This window comes from Molothrus ater, chromosome 2 (assembly GCF_012460135.2).
Source record: "Molothrus ater isolate BHLD 08-10-18 breed brown headed cowbird chromosome 2, BPBGC_Mater_1.1, whole genome shotgun sequence".
In the NCBI taxonomy this organism is placed as follows: Eukaryota; Metazoa; Chordata; class Aves; order Passeriformes; family Icteridae; genus Molothrus; species Molothrus ater.
In genome coordinates, this window is record NC_050479.2 from 27,722,795 (window position 1) to 27,746,553 (window position 23,759).

General features: G+C 41.0%; 2 protein-coding genes across 4 annotated transcripts in view; both read right to left on the reverse strand.

Annotated features, from left to right (window-relative positions):
* LIMS1 (LIM zinc finger domain containing 1) overlaps nucleotides 1-4,757 on the reverse strand; it is a 67,169-nt gene extending 62,412 nt beyond the window's left edge. The window contains exon 1 of one of the 3 annotated variants that reach the window (XM_054514023.1): nucleotides 4,676-4,757. In XM_054514023.1, the coding sequence (XP_054369998.1) occupies nucleotides 4,676-4,719 (44 nt within the window). In that variant the 5' untranslated portion in view covers nucleotides 4,720-4,757. Of the gene's footprint in view, nucleotides 1-2,160; nucleotides 2,248-2,381; nucleotides 2,403-4,675 lie in introns of those variants that run through there. The other 2 variants (XM_054514024.1, XM_036385961.2) reach the window with 2 other exon arrangements.
* A 6,934-nt stretch (nucleotides 4,758-11,691) lies between these two features.
* Nucleotides 11,692-23,759, reverse strand: part of GCC2 (GRIP and coiled-coil domain containing 2) — a 31,545-nt gene continuing 19,477 nt past the window's right edge. The window contains 7 exon segments of the mRNA XM_036404180.2: nucleotides 11,692-15,323; nucleotides 16,429-16,630; nucleotides 17,423-17,562; nucleotides 18,363-18,557; nucleotides 19,957-20,174; nucleotides 21,685-21,861; nucleotides 23,429-23,550. Coding sequence (XP_036260073.2) covers nucleotides 15,253-15,323; nucleotides 16,429-16,630; nucleotides 17,423-17,562; nucleotides 18,363-18,557; nucleotides 19,957-20,174; nucleotides 21,685-21,861; nucleotides 23,429-23,550 — 1,125 coding nt within the window. The 3' untranslated portion in view covers nucleotides 11,692-15,252.

Below are 23,759 nucleotides of genomic sequence, written 5' to 3' on the forward strand. Positions count from 1 at the left end.
GAAATTAATTCTCTGCGTGGTTCCCTCTGCCCACATCAATCCCACAGCTGCTGAATGTCAGTGTGGGGTCTGGACTGAAGCCAGTTTGCCATGTTGTTGCCTCCCAAATATTTGCAGGCATTACTGCATTGCTTTGCTGTGGTCTTTCCCAGTGCCCCCAGCTACAATAAAACAACATTAATACAGAAAAGCCTTTTAATTTTGAGCACAGCAGCTACTCCATGCTGCTCTAGCCACCCAGGAAATGTTCATAAAGTCATTACAATGCCTCAGCTCCACAGATGACCCACATCAATTCCTCACCCATGATACAAGAAATATCCCCACCCTGGTTTTAACTCCACTCTTCACATCAGTTTAGGTTTCACTCAGACAACATCCACCAGTGTGTTCTCAGTTCTTCAAACTATTTAATGCAACCAGTGTTTGAAACAACCCTAAATCCACATGATTAAGGACCCACCTTCTCACTGAATTCTACAGAAGTGGCTGGTTTGATTTATTAAAAAAATCAAAAAGCGATGAAAGGAAGGATCATCCAAGCTGGAATTCAAGAACTTCTTATTTAACATATAAAGAAAAGCAATCAATATGAAAAATGCAGATCATAAAACCTCCTCCTGGGTGCCAACCATGTTGTAATGCTATTTTTCATGCACTGTAGGGTGCTCCAGACTATCCCATTTTGGCAGAGGAACATGGTTTCAGGCTGTAGAGGAGGTCCACTTTGTCCATAGTTTGTCATTGGCCATTATCAGCTTCTGGCATCCTGCATATTGCTGACAGCCTCCAGATGCTGAGACAAATTCAGCAAACTATTTGACATAAAGAGCTGCTATGGTACACAAAACCATAGTAATTACAAGGAAATTACAGTATCCTGACTTTCCCCACCCTGCTTCTATCTGCTTAAAAAAAAAGAAGTCAGCATTTTCATAAACTTACACACCACAGGAAGGAAAATGCTGAAATAATTGCAAAGAAGCATTCTAATTGGAAGAAAAATATTAACCCCAGGGCACAGTCCCCTGCTACATTTTCCCTAATTGTCAGACTGAATCAGGACCTTTCACCCTTTCTGCCCCAAGAGCAGCCCTTCTGCAGAGGCTGTTAAGGGTGACGTGCTCTGTAGCACATCCCAGCACAACAAGAACAGCAGACCATGTACACGGCTGCTTGGTTCACAGTAGGCACAGATTCAACAAGGGGAGGCTTTGGCTGTGAAATTGTGACCGTCAGTTTCATTTTCCTTGTCAGCAGCACTTGCCATCATGGGAAAACCTGACACAAGTAATTTCCCCACTGACTATCATGCTGCTTTTAGCACAGCTAATAATTAAAGCTTCCCTATATTGAAAAGTAATAAGAGATTTCGTTATGCTACAGAGTGAAAAACTTTTGAACTGGGCTTTGGAGGAGAACAAAGCATAGACAAATCAGGATGTGTAACCTGACACACAGCATGAAGCCACAATTGCAGGAGCTGAAAACATCGCCTTAAGTGCTCCAATAATAAATATTTCACTGCAACTTGAAAAAGAATTTGTTAACTGTGCAAACCACCCTCTGTATATTGCACACCATTAATGGTTCCCCTGCAGTAACTGTATGGAGCAAGTCCTAAGAAAAAGACCTGCACACTACAACTGAGACTAAACTACAGCACCACATTTAGCTTCTTATTTAGAATCCCCTATCAGAGCCAGTAACAGCATGAAGTGCCCCCATTTTTCAGCTTCACAGTCTACAGTGGAATAAGAACTGTAAATCCAATAAGTCTGTACTAGTTCTTCAAGTGTAGTTATACTTGGAGTAAAGAGGACCTGGCTTTTTCCAGTATTTTGCTGCATGCTGGCCTGTATTTCTTGCTACAAAGAAAAACTCTGTTTGTTCTAGGAAACTACAAAAGCTTAAGATAATAATGGCTCTGAATGGGGAACCTAATGTTTTTCTCTGAACCACATATGAAACTTATTCCAATGATAACACATCAAGATGAGTTCAGCACAACCAGCTGAAAAAGCTGCCTATAAAACTCAGAGGACATTTATAAAGCAAGCAGGCATTGCCATAACAAGCTATCAGCCCCAGGCAGCACACCAAGCAATCCTGAACAGCCCACCACTACCCAACACCGACCCTCTGCACATCCCTCCTTACCCAAATCCCTCTCTTCCAGGACAGAGTCTGGTCTCCCAGCGTGATTCTGAGTGAAAAAGCTGTGCCTCAGTAAGGACTGTTCAAGTGACAGCACCAGCCTCCAAGTTCCTCTAGTTGCAAAACAAAAGCCACAGGAGTGGCTCAAGTTCAAAAAGCCTCCATAAAACAAAGGGAGAGGGGAAAAAAAAAAGTTAAAAAGAAGAGTATTTCCTTGTGCATACCTGCTGACCAGATGTCTGCTGCTTTTCCGTGCACCAAATCTAGAGAGACCTCAGATCAATCTTTCCTTTTTTGTTTTCTTCGCCAAAACTCAGATTACTTAAACTCTCTAAATCAGACCCAAAAGTCAAGATACAAAACCCCTGGGGAATTTCAGCTTGTGGAGGCCTTTGAGATCACATTACATTTTGTCAAAAAGTAGGTTTGAATGAAATAGTCACATTTTTAGTGGGTTTTTTAAACCCAAAGGATCAAAACAATAAAACACACCAATTTTTAATTTTCCCTCCTTGTATTTTACAAAATCAAAATGCATCTTCCAAGAGCCCCACCCCTTTGTTTTGACTTCAGTGGACTGGAATCATCTATAGAAAACCCCCTCTGAAGGAGCTGACTCTACAGCATCTCACTGCTGTGCCACCCTGCCAGAAAAGCAGCCCTGCTGTCCTGGTCAGCACCTCACTCTGCTCCCTCGAGCCAAGCTTCTGTGACAGTGAACCACACAGCACCTCCACTCCCTGACCACAGCACAGCTCCTTGTCCTCCATACAACCATTCATCCCAAAAGAATGGTGAGAGGAACAGAGGAAGCCAGCCAGTTTAGCCAAGGGGCCCCACGTCCAGCCTTTACTGGGCAACAGTTTTTACTTGGGGCACACCAGCAGCAGCAGGACTCCAGGCTGACTCTCAGTCATGGGAGGATTTGCTTGGCCAGGAGGCAGCATGATTGCTCCTGCTGCTGTGAAAGGATGCTTGAGCCACCAGCTGTACCCTGGATGGCTCTGCTACCACCAGTGTTTCCCAGCAAGTGCTGGCCAGGCTCATGCTGCTGCAGGTAACCTCCCTGCTATTCCACCTCTGCAAGTTTCTGCAGGCGGGGGCTCTAGTCTGACTTTGTCCCAAAATCTCTCACTGTGCCAGGGGTGTAGCTTAGCTCATATCCTCAGAAGCATGTACCAGCAGGGCAGCTGGCCCACTCCCTGACAACTTCAGCAGAACAGATGCCAAATATGCAATTGCTCTGTTTACCTGGCCAAAGAGGCGGCTCAGCCCGAGCACCTGTGTGGGGCTGAAAGACACAGAGTACAGACTGACGCTGGCGGCACAAATACTGACAACTCAGCCACTTTCAGGAATGCAGAAAAGAATCCTGGCCTGGAAGCATCTACCACCCACTATGAAAAGCAAGTGGCTGTTGGAACACCTGAAGAAAAAGCCGTCACCCACAGTACATATGGACACCTGAATCACATTATCATGTTTTTCTAAGCATGTGGCTGCACTGCAGCTGGAGCAAGAGCTGGTCAAGGCTGATGAGATCCTGCCCAGGACATCAGAGCACTGACCCTGGGAGCAGAGCTGGCTCACCTCGCTCATATGGCACCTCTGTAGCCCAAACTCAGCATGACTTTGCAACTGCCATGGCTTTTCTCCAAAGGTATGGCAGAGAGCTGGAGGGGCCTGCAGGAGAAGTGGGGCGCGGGAAAGATAAGGCAGCCTTTAGACAGGCTAAAGTTTGTGTGCCAGCAGCCGTCCTGTACCTGCACTCCAAGGCAGCTACAAAATCAGTCTTTGTCCTTCCCTGAGCTCCAGGTTTTGACCTATTAGCACAACACTTTGCCAAGTGCTTTAATTAGGGCCATTTCTTCCCAAGAAACAACTGCACAGGGCGAGGCTTTGAAACGCTGAGCAATGAGCAGAGCAGCCTTTGCTTTCCGTCCCCAAGACAGGACTGCTCGCTAATTGTGGGATATGCATAAAACATCACGAATCTCACCACATCCACACCCGAGGTTATTTAATGTGATGCTTTTTAATAGAGCTACCACCCGCCCCGGACAGGGCGCCTTTTAACGCACTGGGCATCAGACGGTGCTCACGCCGCTCCCGGGACGTGCGAGCCCCAGGTCTGGGTGTTTTTCCCGATCGCTGCAACGAGGGCACAGGGCCCGCCCCAGCGCTCCGAGCGAGCGCCGAACGCCGAGGAGGGGATTGCGGAGAGAAGGGAATTCCTGCAGTGCCCCTCGCTGCGGCTGCCGGGACGGGGAAAAGTTTCCCCGTGGAACGCACACTTCACAGGGGGAGTGGCAGGGACACCCTGCACGGCTGCGGGCCCCTCGTCCCCGCGGCGGGACCCCAGCCCGACCCCGCCGGCGCCCGGGGGGCAGCGGGAAAGCGCCTTTCCCGGGCAGCAGCCGGTGACAGCGGCCCGGCCGACACAAAGCGCCGCCCTCGGCAGCCGCCCGCCGCGGGAGGCGGGACGGGACGGCGCGGGCGGCCCCTGCGCCTCTCCTACCTGTTACAGTTGATCCCCGCCGCCGCCGCCGCCACTCCCAGCATCCCGGCGGCCGCCGCTGCCGCCGCTCCCGCCAAGCGCTCCCCACCGGCGGCGGGCGGGGCCTCGCCGGGCCGCGGTAATGGCGCTGGGCGGCCCCACCGGCACCGGCCGCCGCCAGGGGGCGCGCTCCGCCCGCGCCGCGCCCCGCCCGCTGCGCCCCCGCGCGGGGAGAGAGGGAAGGGCACCGGCGGGACATGGGATCGCAGCGCTCCCGGCCGGGATAGAGGGGAGGCACCGGCGGGATATGGGATCGCACCGCTCCCGGCCGGGATATGGGATCGCAGCGCTCCCGCCGGGAGAGAGGGAAGGGCACCGCCGGGATATGGGATCGCACCGCTCCCGGCCAGGATAGAGGGGAGGCACCGCTGGGATACGGGATCGCACCGCTCCCGGCCGGGATAGAGGGGAGGCACTAGCGGGATATGGGATCGCACCGCTCCCGGCCGGGATAGAGGGAAGGGCACCGCCGGGATATGGGATCGCACCGCTCCCGGCCGGGAGAGAGGGAAGGCACCGCCGGGATATGGGATCGCACCGCTCCCGGCCGGGATAGAGGGGAGGCACTAGCGGGATATGGGATCGCACCGCTCCCGGCCGGGAGAGAGGGAAGGCACCGCCGGGATATGGGATCGCACCGCTCCCGCCGGGATAGAGGGGAGGCACTAGCGGGATATGGGATCGCACCGCTCCCGGCCAGGAAAGAGGGAAGGGCACAGCCGGGATATGGGATCTCCCTGCCCTGCCCGAGAAGCAGACGGGAGTCGCTGCCCAGACCTGGGGTCCCCCTGTCCCTCCCATGTGCTTCCCGCTGGGCCCGCGGGAAGGATCGTTCGCCTCCTCTGTCAGCCCTGCGGGAGATGCGGCGGCCGGAGCGCCCCGCAGAGTTATGTGAAATAGGTGAATAGGTGCCTCCTGGGAGCGGCTGTTGCTGGTTTTATGTTTTTCGGCTTTTTTTTTTTTTTTTTTTTTTTAAAGAACAGAAAATTGCTGTCAAAACAATTCCAAGTATTTTCACTGTTTCCTACACGTGGTCGGGTAGTGCAGGATAATTTGTAGCAAGAAAGCTCTCGCCACACCTTGGGGAGCCAAATATGTGCAGGTGAGTTTTGCTGGAGCCAGAGTCCGGTTTAGATCAACATTATTTAAGAATGTAACAGCGTTAATAGCAACGGCGTGGGGAAAGGCTAGCACCTCGCTCATGTTCAGAAATGTATAAAGTAAATGTAAGAAAGTTACCTCCAACGCTGCCGAACCTTCCACTTCACTTGGAGAGAAGCGACCTCATTCCAAATCAGGGGAGGTTCAAAGGCAGACTACGGACAAATGAAAGGAGCACAACAGAAAAGGTGATATTTTTGAGCTGTTTGTATCACCACCCATTGCCATCCTTAATATCAGAACAAGGAAGTGGCAGGTTGGAATGACAAATGCAAATATTTGCCTGCCAGGATTAAGAAAATATCTATATGGCTCCAAGAACACAGCCCAAAGGAATATAAATTAAGCCAGTGAGGATCAGCATAGACAGGGATGAGGGAGCACAGATCAGAAAGAATAATTCAAACATGGAGCACCTCCACTTTGGTATCCAGCAGAACCAGGAAAAGAATGTAATTTTTGGGGATTTTGATGCACAAAAGGTATTTGATGGCAGTGCCAGAAGCATGGTTCTAGAGAGGACTACAGCTGTAGAAACACAGACTGCCTGTAGTACTTTTGTTTGTTTATTTGTTATTTTTCTCCTTGGCAGGGTTCAGTTTTGCTTGCCAAGATGAGGAATCAAACACGGCAAGACTTTAGCATCACAGAGAATACTTTTCTGCAATAAAGAGGAAAATAGAGTATATGGCTGAGAAGGGAGGGGATGATAAGCCAGAAGAGGGGGATGTGATCCTTCTCCTTTACTCTGCATTGCTCAAGCCACACCTGGAGGGCTGAGCCCAGTTCTGGGCTTCCCAGTACAAGAGAGACATGGAAAAAGCCCATCAAATGGTCACCAATATTTTTTAGAGACTAGAGCACCTCTCCTGTGAGGAGAGACAGAGAGCTGGGACTGCTCAGCCCAAAGAAGAGAAGGCTCAGAGACATCTTACCAATTAATACAAACATCTGAAAAGAGAGGGTAAAAGGAGGACAAAGCCAGTATTTTTTCAGTGGAATCCAGTGACAGGAACAGAGGCAGGGGAAACAAACTGAAATATAGGAGGTTCCCTCTGAACATCAGGGAAATTTTCGCTGTGAGAGTGACTGAACACTGGCAGAGGTTGTCTGTGGAGTGTCCACCCTTGAAGGTACTCCACAGCCATCTAGATGTGATCCTAGGAATCTGGTTGTAGGTAGCCATGCTTGAACAGAGAGGTTGGACAAGTGACCCCCAGAGCTACCTGCCAACCTCAACAATGGCGTGATTATGTTGAAAAACTAATCACACCACCCCTCCTCAATTAAAAAAAAACAAAACCCACAAAATAACCAAACCCAACCCCAAAACACCCACCCATTTTCATGAGTCTATTAGCAAAGCTTCCTTATATCATCTAAAGAAGTAAGTACTCATTCTGTGCCAGCTGAAGGTAATACAACCCTTTTGTTTTTTTCTAATCTGCTTTGGGCAGTCTGCCATTACTTGTAGGCAGCTTCATGAATGTCTTTAATTAACCTCAGCTTGTCTGCAAGGATTTCAGGGTCTCTCTCATTGCTGATCCTCCTGGGGAGCTGTGTGAGGTGGCTGTCCCTGGCTGCTAAAGAGCAGCACCTCTGACCAGCACAGCCTGAAAGGACAGGGAGGTGGCTGGGCAGGTGTGCAGCTACCAGGGCTGCAAACTTCAAACCAGTAAATTCTGGAAATTATTAACAGGCAGTGCCAGCCAACAAGTGCAGCCGTTGTGGCGCTTCCTTTGGAGGGCACTTTAATGGATTTAACAGCCAGTGAATTGCATCATGTACAGTTTTCCAGGGCTTTTAAAGATGAAATCCCTAAAGCCTGGTCTGCAAGCAATATAATCTCAAAGTAGCAAAGGCATTCTCATAGAGAGTGGGAGAGCCTTCCCCAAACATGTACAAATGCCAAACACTAAGTACTAGCAGCTTTTGGAAACACTAAGTACCAAGAAAAGCCAGGAATTCAGTTTCACAGTTTCCTTCCCCAGGCTGTCTGCACTTTGCAGCAAATTTGTGCCTTGGGGCTGATTTAAATTTTTGTTTTGTCTTGCTTTACAACAGAAATAACAATTCTTAATTGTTATTAATTATCCATTACATAGTATTAGACCATGCTGGCATTCTAATTAACTTGTAAAATTCAGTCCAGAATACTCAAGCAAGTAATTTAATAGGATTCACAAAACACACACCACAGACTTGTAAGGAGATCATTCCTTCCATTCCAGTATAATGCAGCCAATGACAATTTTCTTCCTATGCAGTTTAAAGAAAATATGGTAATCTGCCTACTTATTTCAGCTTACAAACCCATCACAAAGTTTAACATTCTGCTGCTAATGCACTTGGCATCAGGTACAGAAGTGCCATTATCCCCAGCAGGCAAGTCAGGAAATAGAGACAGAGACGCTGAAATTAAATTCACAAAGGAAGCATGTGCCAAAGCAGGGAATTTGGACTCCATGTCTCCAGACCAGCATATTAATCACAAAATTAATGCTGTTTTTTTTTTACTCTCATCTCTCCCTTTGAGACCAGAGTAAAATGCAGTTTTAAGTAGGCATATGCTTTTGGTGTTCTATTTCCAGACTACTTTACATTTTCCATCACTGTTGAAATGATGCAGTACAAACTTATTGTACTGCAGCTGGCAGTGACACTTTAGTGACATGGACTCAGCAGTGCCAGGTTAACAACTGGACTCTTTGATCTTTGAGGTCTTCTTCAACCTAAATGATTCTGTCACTCTAAAGTGACAGCACAGAGCCTTTACCTATTCAGAGCTAAATGCATGATCTGCTTTGCTGACATTGAACAAGCATTATTGGCCATTATTGTAGGCTTGGGGAAGAAGTGAGAAAAGGTAGGGTTATTGAGGACAGATGAGAAGGCAGCTGCTTGGTTAAAGAATTTGACTGTCTGTCTCCAATCACAAATATCAGCATCTTTACATCAAGTTATTTTTCTGGAAATTAAAAAGTATTTTGTAAGTAACTCCTAACTGTGGTATTTGCTTGAGCTTTTGCTTTCTTCCAGAACTTCACGCAACTGCAGATGGTAGATTGAATGGCTTGGGTTGTAAGGGACCTTAAAGATCATGTAGTTCCAACCCCCCTGCCACTAGCAGGGATGTCTTGTACTAGACCAGGCTACTCAGAGCCCCATCCAAACTGGCTTTGAATACTTCAAGGGATGGGACATCCACAGCTTCTCTGGGCAACTGTTCCAGGGCCTCACCACCCTCACAGTAAAGAATTTCTTTCTAATATCCAATCTAAGCCTATTCTGACTCTGAGAGCCTGTTAGCAGAGCAGCCCCATGATTGTTTATCTTAATATAATCAATGGATTTAAATTGTAAACTGTGCCAGTGTTCATGTCACACCTCCAAAGCTATGAAGCTAAAGCAACAGGGAAGGAAACTTTGACCATGTAAGAAGGAATAATTTTTGAACATGGTGTGTCTAGATAAATATTCTTAGCAAAGCTGTTAATGAATTAATGGGTGAAAAATTATTTAGGTTTCACATTTTTGTTCAACATTATTAACTCCACTAATCAATTGAATAAATAAGTTTTGACCACTATTTGATATCTCTAAAAAACATTGCTATTATTAAAAACAATATATAGTTTGCTCAGAACACTCGAAGACATTTTAGTGATTATTCTGACATCCATATAAAAGAAGTCAGATTTCTGCTTCATGCATTTTAGACACACCTGGTATATTCGGCATCACTTTTTCTTGGAAGAGGGAAGGAGACCGCAAAACCAAGCATATAAATTTTATTGATCAATCTCAAACTTCTGCAGAATTGATCAATAAAATTCCATATTTAGCAGCTTGTAAATTTCTGCTTCATGACAAGATCAGTACTTGTGCAGACACAGTAAAGGCTAAAGAAAAAACTTACAGCAGCACCACAAAACAGGTACTTTAAGATATTAAGACTCTTGGAGATCATTACTCTCACATTTTTATAGTAAAAGTGTGTAATTTTTTTATTTCAAGCTTTTTGTCACTGCAATTCCCATCTTTCCCAGAATGTTATGAACCTATCCTTAGCTTTTCTGCGTTTTCTGAAAATCCTCTTCCTGCAAGATTTCCACTATCCCCCACCACTGCAATCAACTGGTTTAACCAGTTTCCAAGAGAAAGGCTGGTGGGTAGTCAGGGCAGGGACAGAGAGCTGCCACGTCAACAGCAGGAACTGTTTAGGGTTTTATTACCACCATCTGCTTTTCTCCCTGTTGCAGAGGCTGTAGCCCTCTGCCCCTGGAGCAGAGGGAGACCCACCTGTCCCTTGCAAAGGTGGGCAGCTTCACCTGGACTGCTACAGCTGCAGGTTTAAGCCAATGCTGTGACTAGATGTGAGGGGAACATTAACTACTCTGTATAACTATGTGGATGCTAAAGCCAAAATGATGCGATTGGCCGTCTCCCTTGGCAAGAGTAACGCTGAGCATCAGCAACTTAACTCCACAAAGGGGAGTAATAACAGTAAAACAGCATTTGGGTAAAAGCCTTTTCCTGAAGCTCTGTAATGGTTTCTGTGCTTTTTATTTTTGAGATGCTCTGTATGCTGCAAATGGCAGGAGAGCCAAGAGCTAATATGTACCTCCCCTCCGGAAACAGTCTGAGTGTTCTCAGAACAAGCTTCGATTTTCAGGCACTGAAACAATAAACCTCACTTAAATCCTATGCTCGTACACAGCTGCTATCCCGTGTCTATCAATTTAAAACACTTTCAAAGGCTGCTCTGGGAGGACTGGGACTGTGCTCATGCCCAAAAGACCACACTGTTTTTGACACTGATTACATTTACCTTGGATTCTTAAGAAGCCTTTAGGCTGACAGAAAAAAAAAAAAAAAAAGAAAAAAAAAAGAAAAAAAAATTGCCAACACCAAGGCATGCTGATTTGTTGGAGCAGTAACTCATGTTCAATCCAGTCTGAATCCTCAGAATGAGCCTGAGAAACACAGGACAGGAAGGAAAGGAAAGAAGTTTCTGAATCTAAGATGCATCTTCTCATCCTTTCAGAATCATAGGATAAATTTTAATCAAATTAATTTAAAAAGTAGTCAAATTATTATTTCCCTTCCCCATAGCATATATAAACTCATGTGAAAGCTGCTAGAAGTTGACTGCAGGTATCAGGCTCTCTTTTATGACCCTTATATCCATTTATCATGTCTTCTTTTCATGGCTTATGATCCTCTCTCTGACCACGTATTTGTGTAATAAGCATGGTCTAAGAAAAATGTTTGGCAAGAAAATAAACATACCAAACCCTTGCTTAAATCAAACCAAGCATCTCTTCATCCACTGAGTTTGTAATCTTTGCACTAGGACAGTTATGCAGATAAAGAAAAATTATCACAGCCTGTTAGGGAAGAGGTAATTATGGCCATTTGAAAGTTGAGTGCAATTAGAAAGACGTGCTGATTTATAAGGTAGTTAGTACTCAAACACACTAAGTGCAATCCTGCTAATAAGGCCATTAACAGCTTCTGCAACCCTCCTAATATTGTCAGATTGCTGGTGACAATCTAGTAACACTTTGAAGTAATTTAAATGAGCTTTTAAATTAAAAAAAAAAACCAAAACAACCCTAGAACAAACCATTTTCTTTTCTGTTCACCCAGAAGAATCATTGCTATAGTTGCCTTCCAAAGTACAGGCTGTGGATACTATACCAGATCCATAAAATCTCTTCAATACAATGGTAGACAGTCTTGTTTTCTACTTTGCACCTGACTAGCATTTTCTCAGGTAAGAACAGGCATTCATGGAAAAAAAAGTCACTCTGTTGAGTAAAGGTGAATTTTATTGAAGTGATGGCCACATGAAAAGGCCACCAAAAACATATTTCCAAACAAAATACTTATCTATCCAGACTAGCAATTCTGAAATTACTACAACAAATATATTTTTATCTCTTCATACATTTGGTTTCTCAGCTTGTGAGTGGTGACTGCTATTTGCAAGACTTCTGAGATATTTTCACAGTACCAACAATAGTAGAACTAGCAGGTAGTTTAGGAGGTATTGGTGTGCTGAGTGAAGCTAAGGCATAAGCCAAATGAAGCATGTATGTTTAAGCTGGCTTCAAAGTCACTTAGTACAAAGTAAGGAGAATTTTTAGGCATTCCTCCACAATTTCATAATATATCATCTCTTACTGCAGCAAATAGATGGAGGGAGATAGACGAAGGAGGATTTAAATCTAGAAAATAATATAACCCTGTATTCTCACAGTTATACTTTGGGGAAGGAGAGTCATGAAAGAAAAAAAGCAACCTTACTCTCCTGTGTTTAATTTCTAACATGGTTCCCTTTGGCCATCCTGAACCCCAGATTCAACTGGCCACATCTATACAACAGCCTGACAAGTTCTGATCTTCCTGTCTTTCAGCTGGAGCACTTTTTGCTTGCACAGATGAGTCTCCCTTCTGGGTAAAGGGAAAATGAAAGATATATAACCCATTTCTAAGTCAGCATTAGATAGCTGAAAATTCAGCCACAGTGCAGGTTTGGGAATGCTGAATCACTCCCATTTTTGGTTTTTACTTAATATATAATCTGTATAGTGACAGCAGAATTACCATTATTATTATTATTATTATTATTTTTATTATTATGCTCTCCTAATGCTTGGGCTGAAGGAAAGCTGTTAAAAGATAAAAATCAGTCCTAAGCTCATAAACATTTTGGGCAAGGGTGATATTTTCTGTGAAACATTCTAATAAATGTGGCACTGTAAAGAAAACAAAAGGAACCAGAAAGCAAAGTCAGCACAGTGCTCTTCCAAAAAAGAGCACCACACTATATCAAGAAGCAGCAGTACTAGTTAAAACTTTAAACTGTTTTTTGAAAGCAAATCACAGCTACAATGCTGTACATTAAAATGCAAATATATGACATATAAAAATTTCTCTATGCAAAATAATCCTGTTTCCAGTTCAAGTTCTTCTATGCCATTTACTCAGTTGTCTGTTAAACTTTATTTTCTTACACTCAGTTTACTGCCATATAGGTAAGTTCTGGCAATCTTAGCAACAGAAAACAGTTAAGTAAGTTATTAAAATATTTTTATATTAATTAAGATCTCTATCTTTCATTGTAAAAAAAATATATTAATGCAAGTTGTTCACTCCATTCGTAAATACGGTACTCAAGTTTTACTAAAAACAGTGAGCATGCAACTCAGACTTGAAAGTAGTCAACAAGCAACTGGTATGTCATACAGCCAGTGATATATGTTACTTGCACACCTTTATTCACAGCTTACAATGCTCAATAATTTACAGTTCTGAAATATGTGCATTTTAAGAGGAACTTGTCACAGCTCTTAAGCAATAGTGGAGACTAAATCAGGTCAGCAGCAAACAGAGTGTGAACTAAGTGAGACAAAGCCATACCCTTCGACTCATGTGCTTCCATTGTTAAAGTCACAGCAGGAGGATGACTAGCACTTATTTTTATACGTGTTTCAAATCTCTCCTGTTGCTGTTTTGGCATTCTTCTGAGTGACATTAACCAAATCCAGCTGAATAAGGAGTTGGAATCCAGCATCCAAGATCTGGTCTAAATCATTCCAAAGGCAAATGCAAGAAAGCCTAAACACAGCCTCCTATTTGCTACCTACAGACACCTAAAAGACTCGTCCCTCACACTACTGTTGATCAGTTCTATGTTCTGAAAGTTCCCAGAGGATGTTTTCCCCAGTAGCACAAACCATAAAGGTTCCAGTTAAAATATATATTGGAAGGGAAGAAAATAGAAGTGCCTAAAAGAGAGGAAAGGAATTAAAATACCTAAATAAAGCCTGTTGGCTTTGTTGATTGTGTACTGAAATATATACAACAAGCAAAAAATTAAACCAAAAGCAAACTTACTGAACAGTTTATTCTCAACATGTTGCCATTCAGCTGTTCATATGTTCAGATTAATCTCAGTCTGAAATAAGGCCATATTAAAGAAACAAGCATCATTTCCTCAGAGCTAAGATAGATAGGAAAGGAAGAGCCCTATTTTGTATTTGTATGGGTACCAGGGAAAGACTCTCTGTAAAACAACACAGAGAATATGAAAATATGAGTGAAAAAGACAGAAAGACTCTGGTTTAAACATAAGCAGGATTCAAACATGTGTATGCTTTTTAAAACCTCACAAATAAATTAAGATGTTGAAAGGCATTATGGACTGTATAAGGGAGCAGACAACTGAAGGTAAAAAGAGGTGCTGTGTTGATAATAGAAGAAGAGATGGTAGAAATTTATTTTTCTTGGGAAAAACCTATAACATTCTGTTGAGTAACCTGGAACAGAGACCATCTCATCTGTGCAAATATCTGCGCAAACAATGTACACACACAATGGAGAGAATAAGATCTTCAATCATTAGAACATTTAAAAAATGCATCTATTGACAAAAGCTTCATTCTTTTCTCTCAGAAGTTAGTTAGGAGTCTGACCTGTGGGCTCAGATTCCTTCTTTAGTGTCTTCACTAGGACTAAGTCAGTATGAGTAGTCTTGTCATCCAATTAGAGACATTGTGACAGTAATGGAACATTTTTTCCTGTTCTTTTCCATAAATTTTCAACCTCAGATTAAAAAGGGCTTAAGCCCTTTCTCACAAAGCTTCAGCTCACTTAGGACCTCTGACTCTTGGAGTACTATCCTAAGGCCTCCATAGATGCCATTAATCTCTACTATAGTACCATGCCCAGGTGTGACAAGCACTGTATTTCATACAGATTTTTGCAGCCTCTACATTTTGTGAACTGTTGCCTTCATGTTCTGCAAAAGCAAAATAATTTAAGAAAGACAACAACTTTAAAGCAGAAAATGCCCTTTCTGTTTCTTAATTATCTTACATTTTGTAGCCTTCACAAGAGGGGAAATAATTTTAAATTTCTTAAATGTGCAGAGAGTAACACTGACCATATAGATTAGCTAGCTGACAGTGATATATGAAAGCAACTGTAAACAATTTTAAATGCTTAAAATCTAAACTCTAGTTATTCCAGTTAATATAAGGTCAAACTTTTAATCTGATATCAAAAGAACTATCACAGGTTGACAAATTCTGTTTCCAAACTATTTGCAATGCATTTGTCACTTCTCATAGTTCTTATTATCTGTTTTAACATTTACAAGAAAAATAGTTCACTGCTGCCAGAGCATAACATAGGACCATCTTTCAGAGCTACTGCAGGCTTCTTTCTTAGTGGAGCCTAAAAAGCTGAAAAAAAACCACACAAAAATAAAACCCTGTAGTTCAATGATACAACACCAACAGATCTACAGTAAGATTTCTCAGTTTTGCAGTTGTGGAATGTTTTAAAGATTCAGTGTTTCCACTGTTTTATCGAAGTCCTGACCAGCTGTGGAGGTACGAAGCCCACCCAGAAGGCCGTGAGGTACTCTCTTCTTCACCTGAAGGAGGAAGAAAAGCATACTTCATATTATGTTAGACATTTATTATATTAGACAGTGCATCATTTGGTTACATATCCTTGCCCCCATTCCTTGCCTTTATCCTTTTTCAAATGCTGCCCTCAAGCTTGGTGAGAAAGGAATTCACTCTTGAGCTGACATAGACATGGATTGTACCACCAAATCCAATTGACTTTGGGTACTTAAGAGTGTCTGAAAAAGGTAATTTATCACCATTCTCCAGAAAAATCCAATCAGTCTTCATCAGAGGGCCAGAACAACATCAACATGCTTTTAACTTAAGTTACATCTTATTTTCCCAAATGCAGCCTATCATGGAATGCAATACTTGAACACTTCCCTTTTTAATGTGATTTTGTTCACGAGTTTTAAGTTCTGATATGTACATGTGTTGCTTACTATTTATATTAATTCTAAGATAAAGTATACATCATTTGCTAATGAAGTACAAGAAGCTACAGTTAATGTCATTGAGAAGAGACAAACAATACCTTAAAGAGCATTTAAGAGAAAAAATGCTGATAAAAGTATTTGAAGCAGAAACAGAACACTACTGTACACAGAAATCCAGTGTTTATTTCTTGAAAATGCCTAACTCTATTTATGTCCTTCCCTAGTTCCTTTATTTCTTCAATGAAGAGCATATTTTAAGATATTTTTAAATGTATTATATTGAAACTAATATTAGATCTGCAGTACTGCCTTGAGAGGACCATTTTAGTTATCTGTTTAGAACATCTGCAAAGAAAAAAATTCAATTATATAAACCTCTATTTTGACAATTTTTTTTAAACTCTACTTAAAACATGAACACATTAAAATTTTCAACTTACCATTGTCTTCCTAAAATGTGAATGTTTCAGAAGAAATTATATTTTATGTCAATTTTATGGTATTTGTTCTGTTTATTGAAAACTGAATACTAACTTCCTGACAAAGAAAATGGTTTTATGACTAGTTCATTGGCATGATGATACTAAGTTTTGGGTTTTTTTCGAAGGTCTATACAACGGACAGCACAGAACTATCCCTTTCCCTTTTCACTTCTCCTCTTTTTTTTGACAATATTTTGAACACCACCTACCTTGGGCAATTGCAACCAACTTCCCCTTCTCTTCAGGGCTGAGCTGCAACATGGTGTCTATAACTGGGAGCAGCCGTTCCTTCTCACTTCCTGATTTCAGAAATATGAACTGCAATAGAACATTCTTCAAGTACTCTAGATTAGCCACAGACTTTTCTCTCTCTTGATTTCTTTCCAATCTTCTTATTTCATTCTTAAGAAGCTGCAGATGAGGAAAAGAAAGTAATACTGCTTGCCTCACTTAATGAGTAATTGAACAAAGGTCTTTTGAAGAGCTAAAAAATTAATTGTGTAGCTTGCTTTGAAAAGAATAATGCATGTTTAGCAACATATTCAGGACAAAAATTCAGTGAAAATAAAATATGTGATAATGTTGTAAGAAATAACTTATTGACTAAAAATATCCTTTTTGGGTATTTTATCCTTTTTGGATAAAATTTGTGCAGTACAGAAATACAATATCAGTGATAAAATAGTAGTAACAGTGGAACAGTTAAATAACTCAGAAATCTGATGATATTAATTTAAAAGCATATTACAAAAGAAAGCGTAGTACATATAGAAATGTCTTCAGAAAGCTCATTCATACATTAGTTCGTGTGTCTTCTTTTAACTTAAGACAACTAAAAGAGGCTACAGGAACAGAAACCAGACAATGCTTTACTTGGGAATTTCTGCTTTTATCTAAGTGAAAATAGTACAGACCCTTTACTAAACATTAAACTTCCCAACTCAATAAGGTTTTTGTAGAAACTTTTACTACTACACTCCTCTCCCCCTTCCCCTCAGTCAACTAGAAACTGTGGTGGAAAAAACCCCAAAAAACTGAAGTATACTCTAGAAGCACTAGTTAGACCTGTTGAATAAAAGCCCCTCCCAAATTAAGTTATACATCACTAAATTTTATAGACTGGGATTTTCTGAAAGATATTTGGTCTAAGAAACAGACCATGGAAATTAGAGTTGTCCTCACATCTTTTGTGTGTCTGCTTACCTTTATTTGTTCCATTAGGATTGCATTGGTTGCTTCTGATTCACGAAGTAATTCATTCAAGTGATCAGCACTCTTAGTTGTTGTGTTTAGTTTCTGAATCAGTTCATCCTTGCTGAGATCTGCTTGCCACTGAGATGGTTCTGCAATTAATTGGAAAAGAAAACTAAGAGAAGGAAAAAGCACTTGCATCTACTTCATACTAACTTAACATCAGAACTTGATTATTGTAGTTTCTTATGAACAGAATTCATGCAGAGTGCAGACTTAACAGGCATCAATGCTGCTGATGCATGCTTATTTTCTGATCTATTTCTGTTTATATATTAGAGGAGGGTTGGCAAAATAGTGCTAGAGTACCTCAAGATACCTGGTTTTAACTTATTCCTTGTTTCCTACCCATAAATGGAGATTTTCAACATTTATCCATGAAGTGTTCAGTAGACATTTAAAACAGGATTATATGCTAGCATAAATTTTTCTGGTTTTTGGGGACTCCTAAAACATTCTTTTTCATGCTGGATTTCACTTGCCTAGGAAAAAAAAACCTTATGAATAATGTACTGTTCTAACAAGCCTCATTAAGATAAACAGAAATTTTATCCCTTCACTAACATGATTAAATCAGTACTAGAGACTTATCAGTAGTAGAGACTTATCCAGAATACGAAAATTTCTGTAACTATTCACTGACTTGCTCACCCAGTATTTTCCCTTTAAAAGCTCATCTTTAAATCACTAAAACCTGTAGAAATATCCTACTATAAGTCCTTAATCAATGACAAAACTACAAAAGTTCAGGACAATGTAAATGCAGTAGCACCTGACTAGACTTGTGTCTTTCCCCTAAAAGTATGAAAACACAATGTTCTAAAATACTTTGAGGGCACAAACTTCTGCAACCTCTGTAGGCAAGCACTTCTGACAGCCATGTCCTACCTACCTGGCTTTGCTTCTGGTGAGTTCAGCAGTTGCTCCAAGGACTGAACATAGGTGCTGGCTGAGGACACAGATTCTGTGTCTGTTGTTTCCATACCTTCTCCCTCTTCCCTAGCCACAGTGTGCACATCGAGCACAGGAAGGTCAGTGTTCCGCCGCTCTCTCAAGTTCTTTGTTGCCGGATTTGAAACAGCTGGACCTGAAAGATACTTACTGATGTTCATATCAGAATGAAACTGGGATGGCTATTTCCTAGGTGTGACTGTCAGGGACTGAGAGTGGTACATAAAATAGTCTTCAAAATGCCTGGGAAGGTGAATCCAAAAGAAAAAGCCAACTATGCACATAACATTTATGATAGTAAAATACAGCCTTTCACCTCTGAATTGCCATTCCAATCAAAGTCTGGTTCTAAACCCAAACTTGACTGGCAATTTTTATTTCAGTGACTGTGAAACCTTCAAGCACATCTGCCTGAAGATGTGTTTTAGTTACTGTAATAGTAACAAATATCTTTAATGGAAAACAATTTGCTTTTGTTTCAACCAGTCCTGTGGGAAGTGTAAATTCTTCTGTTTTATTACTGTGTGCATGACCCTTCTACTTCAGTAATAACAGAGCAACTTCTTAAACTGCTACTGCTGCTTGGCAAAAGTCCAACTACATCCTGATTAGTGACTATACAGATACGAAAATAGCACTTGAGATTGAAGATAGTAAAATCTTAAATTGGAAGAAGGATCAAATAGCAAGTATAATAAAGAGCATGTATACAAATAAAATTCTTAAAACAGCTTCCAAAACACTTTTCTTTAGCTTTACACTTCATACTTGAGGCAGATGTCCAGCACGCTCCAAAACCTGAAACATGACAAGAACACCAAATATTTTCAAAGTAGTTTTCCTCCATCTGTCTGATACTGCAGAACAGGTATCAGTAGTGCAGATTCTAGAACAGAATAGTTCCAGTTGGAAGTGACCTACAACAAGTGTCTAGTCCAACTGCCTGACCGTGTCAAAAGTTTAAACATTATCAAGGACATTGTCAAAATGCTTCTGTTTCAGGCATCAATCAAATCAATCAATGGGAAACCTGTTCCAAAGGATGACCATGCTCTCAGTAAGAAAATGCTTCCTAATGTCCAGTCTGACCCTCTCCATGGCAGCTCTGAACCAATCACACATGTCCTATCATTGAATACCAGGGAGAAGAGCTCAGCACTTCCCTCCTCACTTCCCCCACTCAGGAATCTGTAAGACAGCCATGAGGTTGGCCTCAGCCTGCTTTCCTCCAAACTAGACCAACCCAGAATCCTCAGCTGCTCTTCATAGGACAGTCCTTCCTGCCCTTCCACCATCTTTGTTACCCTCCTCTGGATGTATTCAAGGATCTTAGGATTCTGAAGCAACAGTAAATAATAACAAAGATGTATTCTTGACTTGGTATCTGTGGACAGATACAGCATGCTGCAGATTTCCTAGACAAAGTTGCTGGTGATTTTACAGAAGCAAACACTGTAAGCACATTTTAGTTTTAGACTGAGGTACACAAATTGTTAACTAATCCATGAAAACCTGGTATTCTGCCTGGAAGTTACCTCTAGTGCTTGGTTCACTCTTGAGTTGGAAGAGCTGAGCTTCTACTCTGGAGAGTTGCTGCTGAAGTGTCTCCACTGTCTTCCTGTGCTCTTCTTGCAGGTTCCTGACCTGATCTCTGAAGTTGTTCCGGAGAGCTTCATTCTGGGCTGTCAGCTGACCCAACGCCTGCGCGTGCTCTGTTTTGATGACCATGTTCTCAGACTGTATTGTGCAGAGTCTGGAAACAGTGCATGCACAAACAGTAAGACACAAGCAGTAAAACACTGTAAGTTTTACATCTCAAAATTTTTACAGTTTGAGGCAGTTTTCAATTTTCATGTGTATGATTTTCTTAGAACGACTATGTGTGCAACTTTTTTTTCATTTAAAGTCCTCTTTTTACAGGGAAAATCTGAAACTGAAAAAGCTACACATTACTTATTATATGAATGCACTCTGCTATATAAACTTGACTTCTATTTCAGAACAAAAATTCAGACATCTTTGGGAAATAATGAAAGGCTTAAGAGACACTGTGGTCTAAACATTCTTAAATTTTAAAACTGTATCATGACTGTTTATAGTATCATACAGGGCACATCACTTATACTCCACTTCCTTATAACATTTATTTACCAAGCACTTACTTGGGACTTCTAAAAACACAGGTTTCTAAGAAGGTAAGTTTATTTTTTTTAAACCTCAACTTTCAGTGCAGAGGAGTGTAGCTGTTAGCAAGAAAAATGTCAGTAACTTATCAGTTGTACTTGGTTTGGAGGTACTCCAGAAGCACACCAAAATTGTCACAAGCAAGTAAATATATTAAATAAATAATAATATACAATACAGACATGATATATTCTAATATAATAAATAAAGTCACAAGCAATTAAACAAACGCATTTATGGGAAAACTAAGCCCAGGACTTACTCTTATAAACATACAGACTTAAACAGAGCCAGAGCAGTGTTTAGGTATAAAGAGAAGCTATTGTGGAATGGGTTGTTTCCAGAAAAATGCAGAACATAATTTGGTTGACTACAGTGAATCACTAAGTAGCTATCAGGAACAGATAAAACAGTACAAAGACAGTGACAAGTCAACACTTCCTAATATCAATCAGTAATTTCTAACTAATATCTTATGTGACAATCTCTGTACCCTAAATGGAGAAGAAAAGATAATGATAGACTCCTTTTGTGGAGCTCAAGCGATCTTACAAGCAGTGATACAGATTAAACAGATTCCATTCATTTTGAAAGAAAAATTAGGCAAATTAAGTCTCTGGTGAGCATAAACTTAAAGTACAGTACTTTCTGTAAGAAAGGGGCTTGGGGGACAAGAACTGAGTATTTTGTCAGTGAACTTGTTTGCTTTCCATATAATTACCTTATTTTTTTAAATAGGAAGCATCCATAAAATTTAGTAGAGTGGTACAACACAAATGTGGTGCTGGGCATTAGACTTAAAAAAAAGTCAGTATGCTTAAAAAATGTTAATTTTTAGGTCTGATAGTTAAGAGGTAGGTTTGCAGAAATCTCAAATTCCCCTATCAGCTACTATTTCATTGTCATTGTGGAAGCTTCTGATGGCTTGTGAAAAATAGCAAACAACCCTTTCGAAATTCACTTAACTTTCTCACCAACATGCCTATTTTTTGTGAAGTACAGTTATAGGCTTCTACATGTTAAGATCTCAAAATTCAAACAAAATAAAATATCTCTATCTTTTCATCAGCAGACCATACTTTTCACGGAGTTCTGCTTCTTTTGCAACAGTCTCTTGCAGCATCTTATTGTGTCTTTCCAGCAGGGTGTCGTGTTCAGACTGCAATGCCTGGAGTTCAGATGCATTCATCTGTGAATTATGCTGAGCATCTTGCAGCTTAACTTTAAGTTGATCTATCACCATTTCCAACTGTTCCCTACACATGAAAGAAAAAGGAATACACAACACACATTTAAAATAATTAAATTATTTCAGAACTTATATGATATCCACAACATTTTGGACAGCTCATCCAATTTGCACATTTATTAATAAATCAACACAGCACTAAGACCAAAATAATTTCAGAATGTGGCTACAGCAGAAACAATCAGATCTTGTTTCAACATAGATACAAATAAGTTTGTCATATCCCATCTGAACTGCTGGGAATGCAACTATTAGGGTAGGAAGCATGACTGATAGCACTTTCTGCTTCAAGGAGGGACAAGACAGAATGAAAATAATACATGGGAATCAAATGGGAGAAAAAATTTCTTCTTAAAAGTGGTAAGGCTTTTTTTCATTTGTTTAGTAAACGCACATCAGTTCAATAAGACCAAATACAGGGGACAAATGGTTGGAGTAGATTTTGAGCAAATTACTGGAAAGCAACATCAAGTCCATAACAGATAAACTCACTGGTCAGAAACAATTCAAAATCAGAAATATCAGGAAGAAAAAAATCTTAAGTTTTCTTAAGCATTCTTTTTTTACTGATTTCTGTGTTTATATATGCAGACACCTCCATTATCTCATCTCACCAATCCTTAGAGTTGATACTTGTAAATAATTTCTTTGGGAACCGTTTGTCATCTGTTTATTGCTTATCCAATTTGTTTCCAAGATGGTTCTCTCTCACAAAAAAATTATCAATACCAGAACTTCTTTAAGTTCTGCAAATAAGAGAGTCAAAGAAATGCAGCTCTTACAGTTTGGCTGCTTCAAAAGCAAGAATGTTTCAAAAACCCTAAACGAGCCCTAAATCCGAGTCCTCCAACAAGGCACCAGTCGCCCTCTGGTGGATGTTTAGCTGCAGTTGCCGGCACCGACTGAGGGTCTGCGTCAGAAACGAACCCTGGCATTTCACACATAAACACCCAGTCTGTCACCAAGGGCAGCCATCGATGACTAATAAAAATAACTTGCACAAACTGATTGACTTCTGCAGTGAGTTAGACATTTTCTGAAGTGAATATGAATTTACTTGGCTTATGACTGTACTTAAAGGATTTTCAGGGAACTTTTGGAAGTGTAATTCTTTCCTTCCAAGTCTTTCCTTGAATGATACAATATACAGAATTTCAAAAAGATGCAGTAACTGATGACTGAATTGGCATCCAGAGCTTTACTAACGCTTAACCACTCACTCCTGAAAAAGTTCAAAGTGAGCTCAGCTGAACTGAACCAATCTGCTCTTTTCCTCTTTGTTGCAAACGGCGCTTGGCAACTTCACATCAGAGAAAACGGCATGTCAAGTCTACACAGAATGTGCAGGCTAATTTCTGCTCATGGGAGCAGAACTCATAAAAAACTTCCTAAGACCTTACTTCTCCCTCCAACTGTAATAACAGGTGATCTACACAAAAATAACGGTTAAAAAGACAAATCCAGCTATTAGAAACTAATATAGCACCACAACAGCAGGAACTGATAATATTTCTTCTGTTCAGCCAGGCAGCGCCACAGTCAGATTACAGATCAAGTACAAATATTAGTTTTACCTTTCTTGTTTGGCTCCTTCCAATTCTGTCCGAGCAGTAGATTTATTCTTTTGCTGTTTTAGAACATTATGAACACGGACTTTATAGCTCTCAAATTCAGATGTAACAGATGCTTGTTCAGCCTATCACACAGAAAATCACACAGAAAACAAAGCTGTAAGTTATACTATTGACTATTGCTCCCTTACTTCTCTATAATGAAATGCATCTTACACTGAAAAAAATTAAAACCACCAGCCGCATTTCCTTCTTCAAAACAGGTTATTAAAACAGTGACTATAATGATGTTTCTTTAGATTTTAACTGAGTATCATATAATGTGAAACTTGAG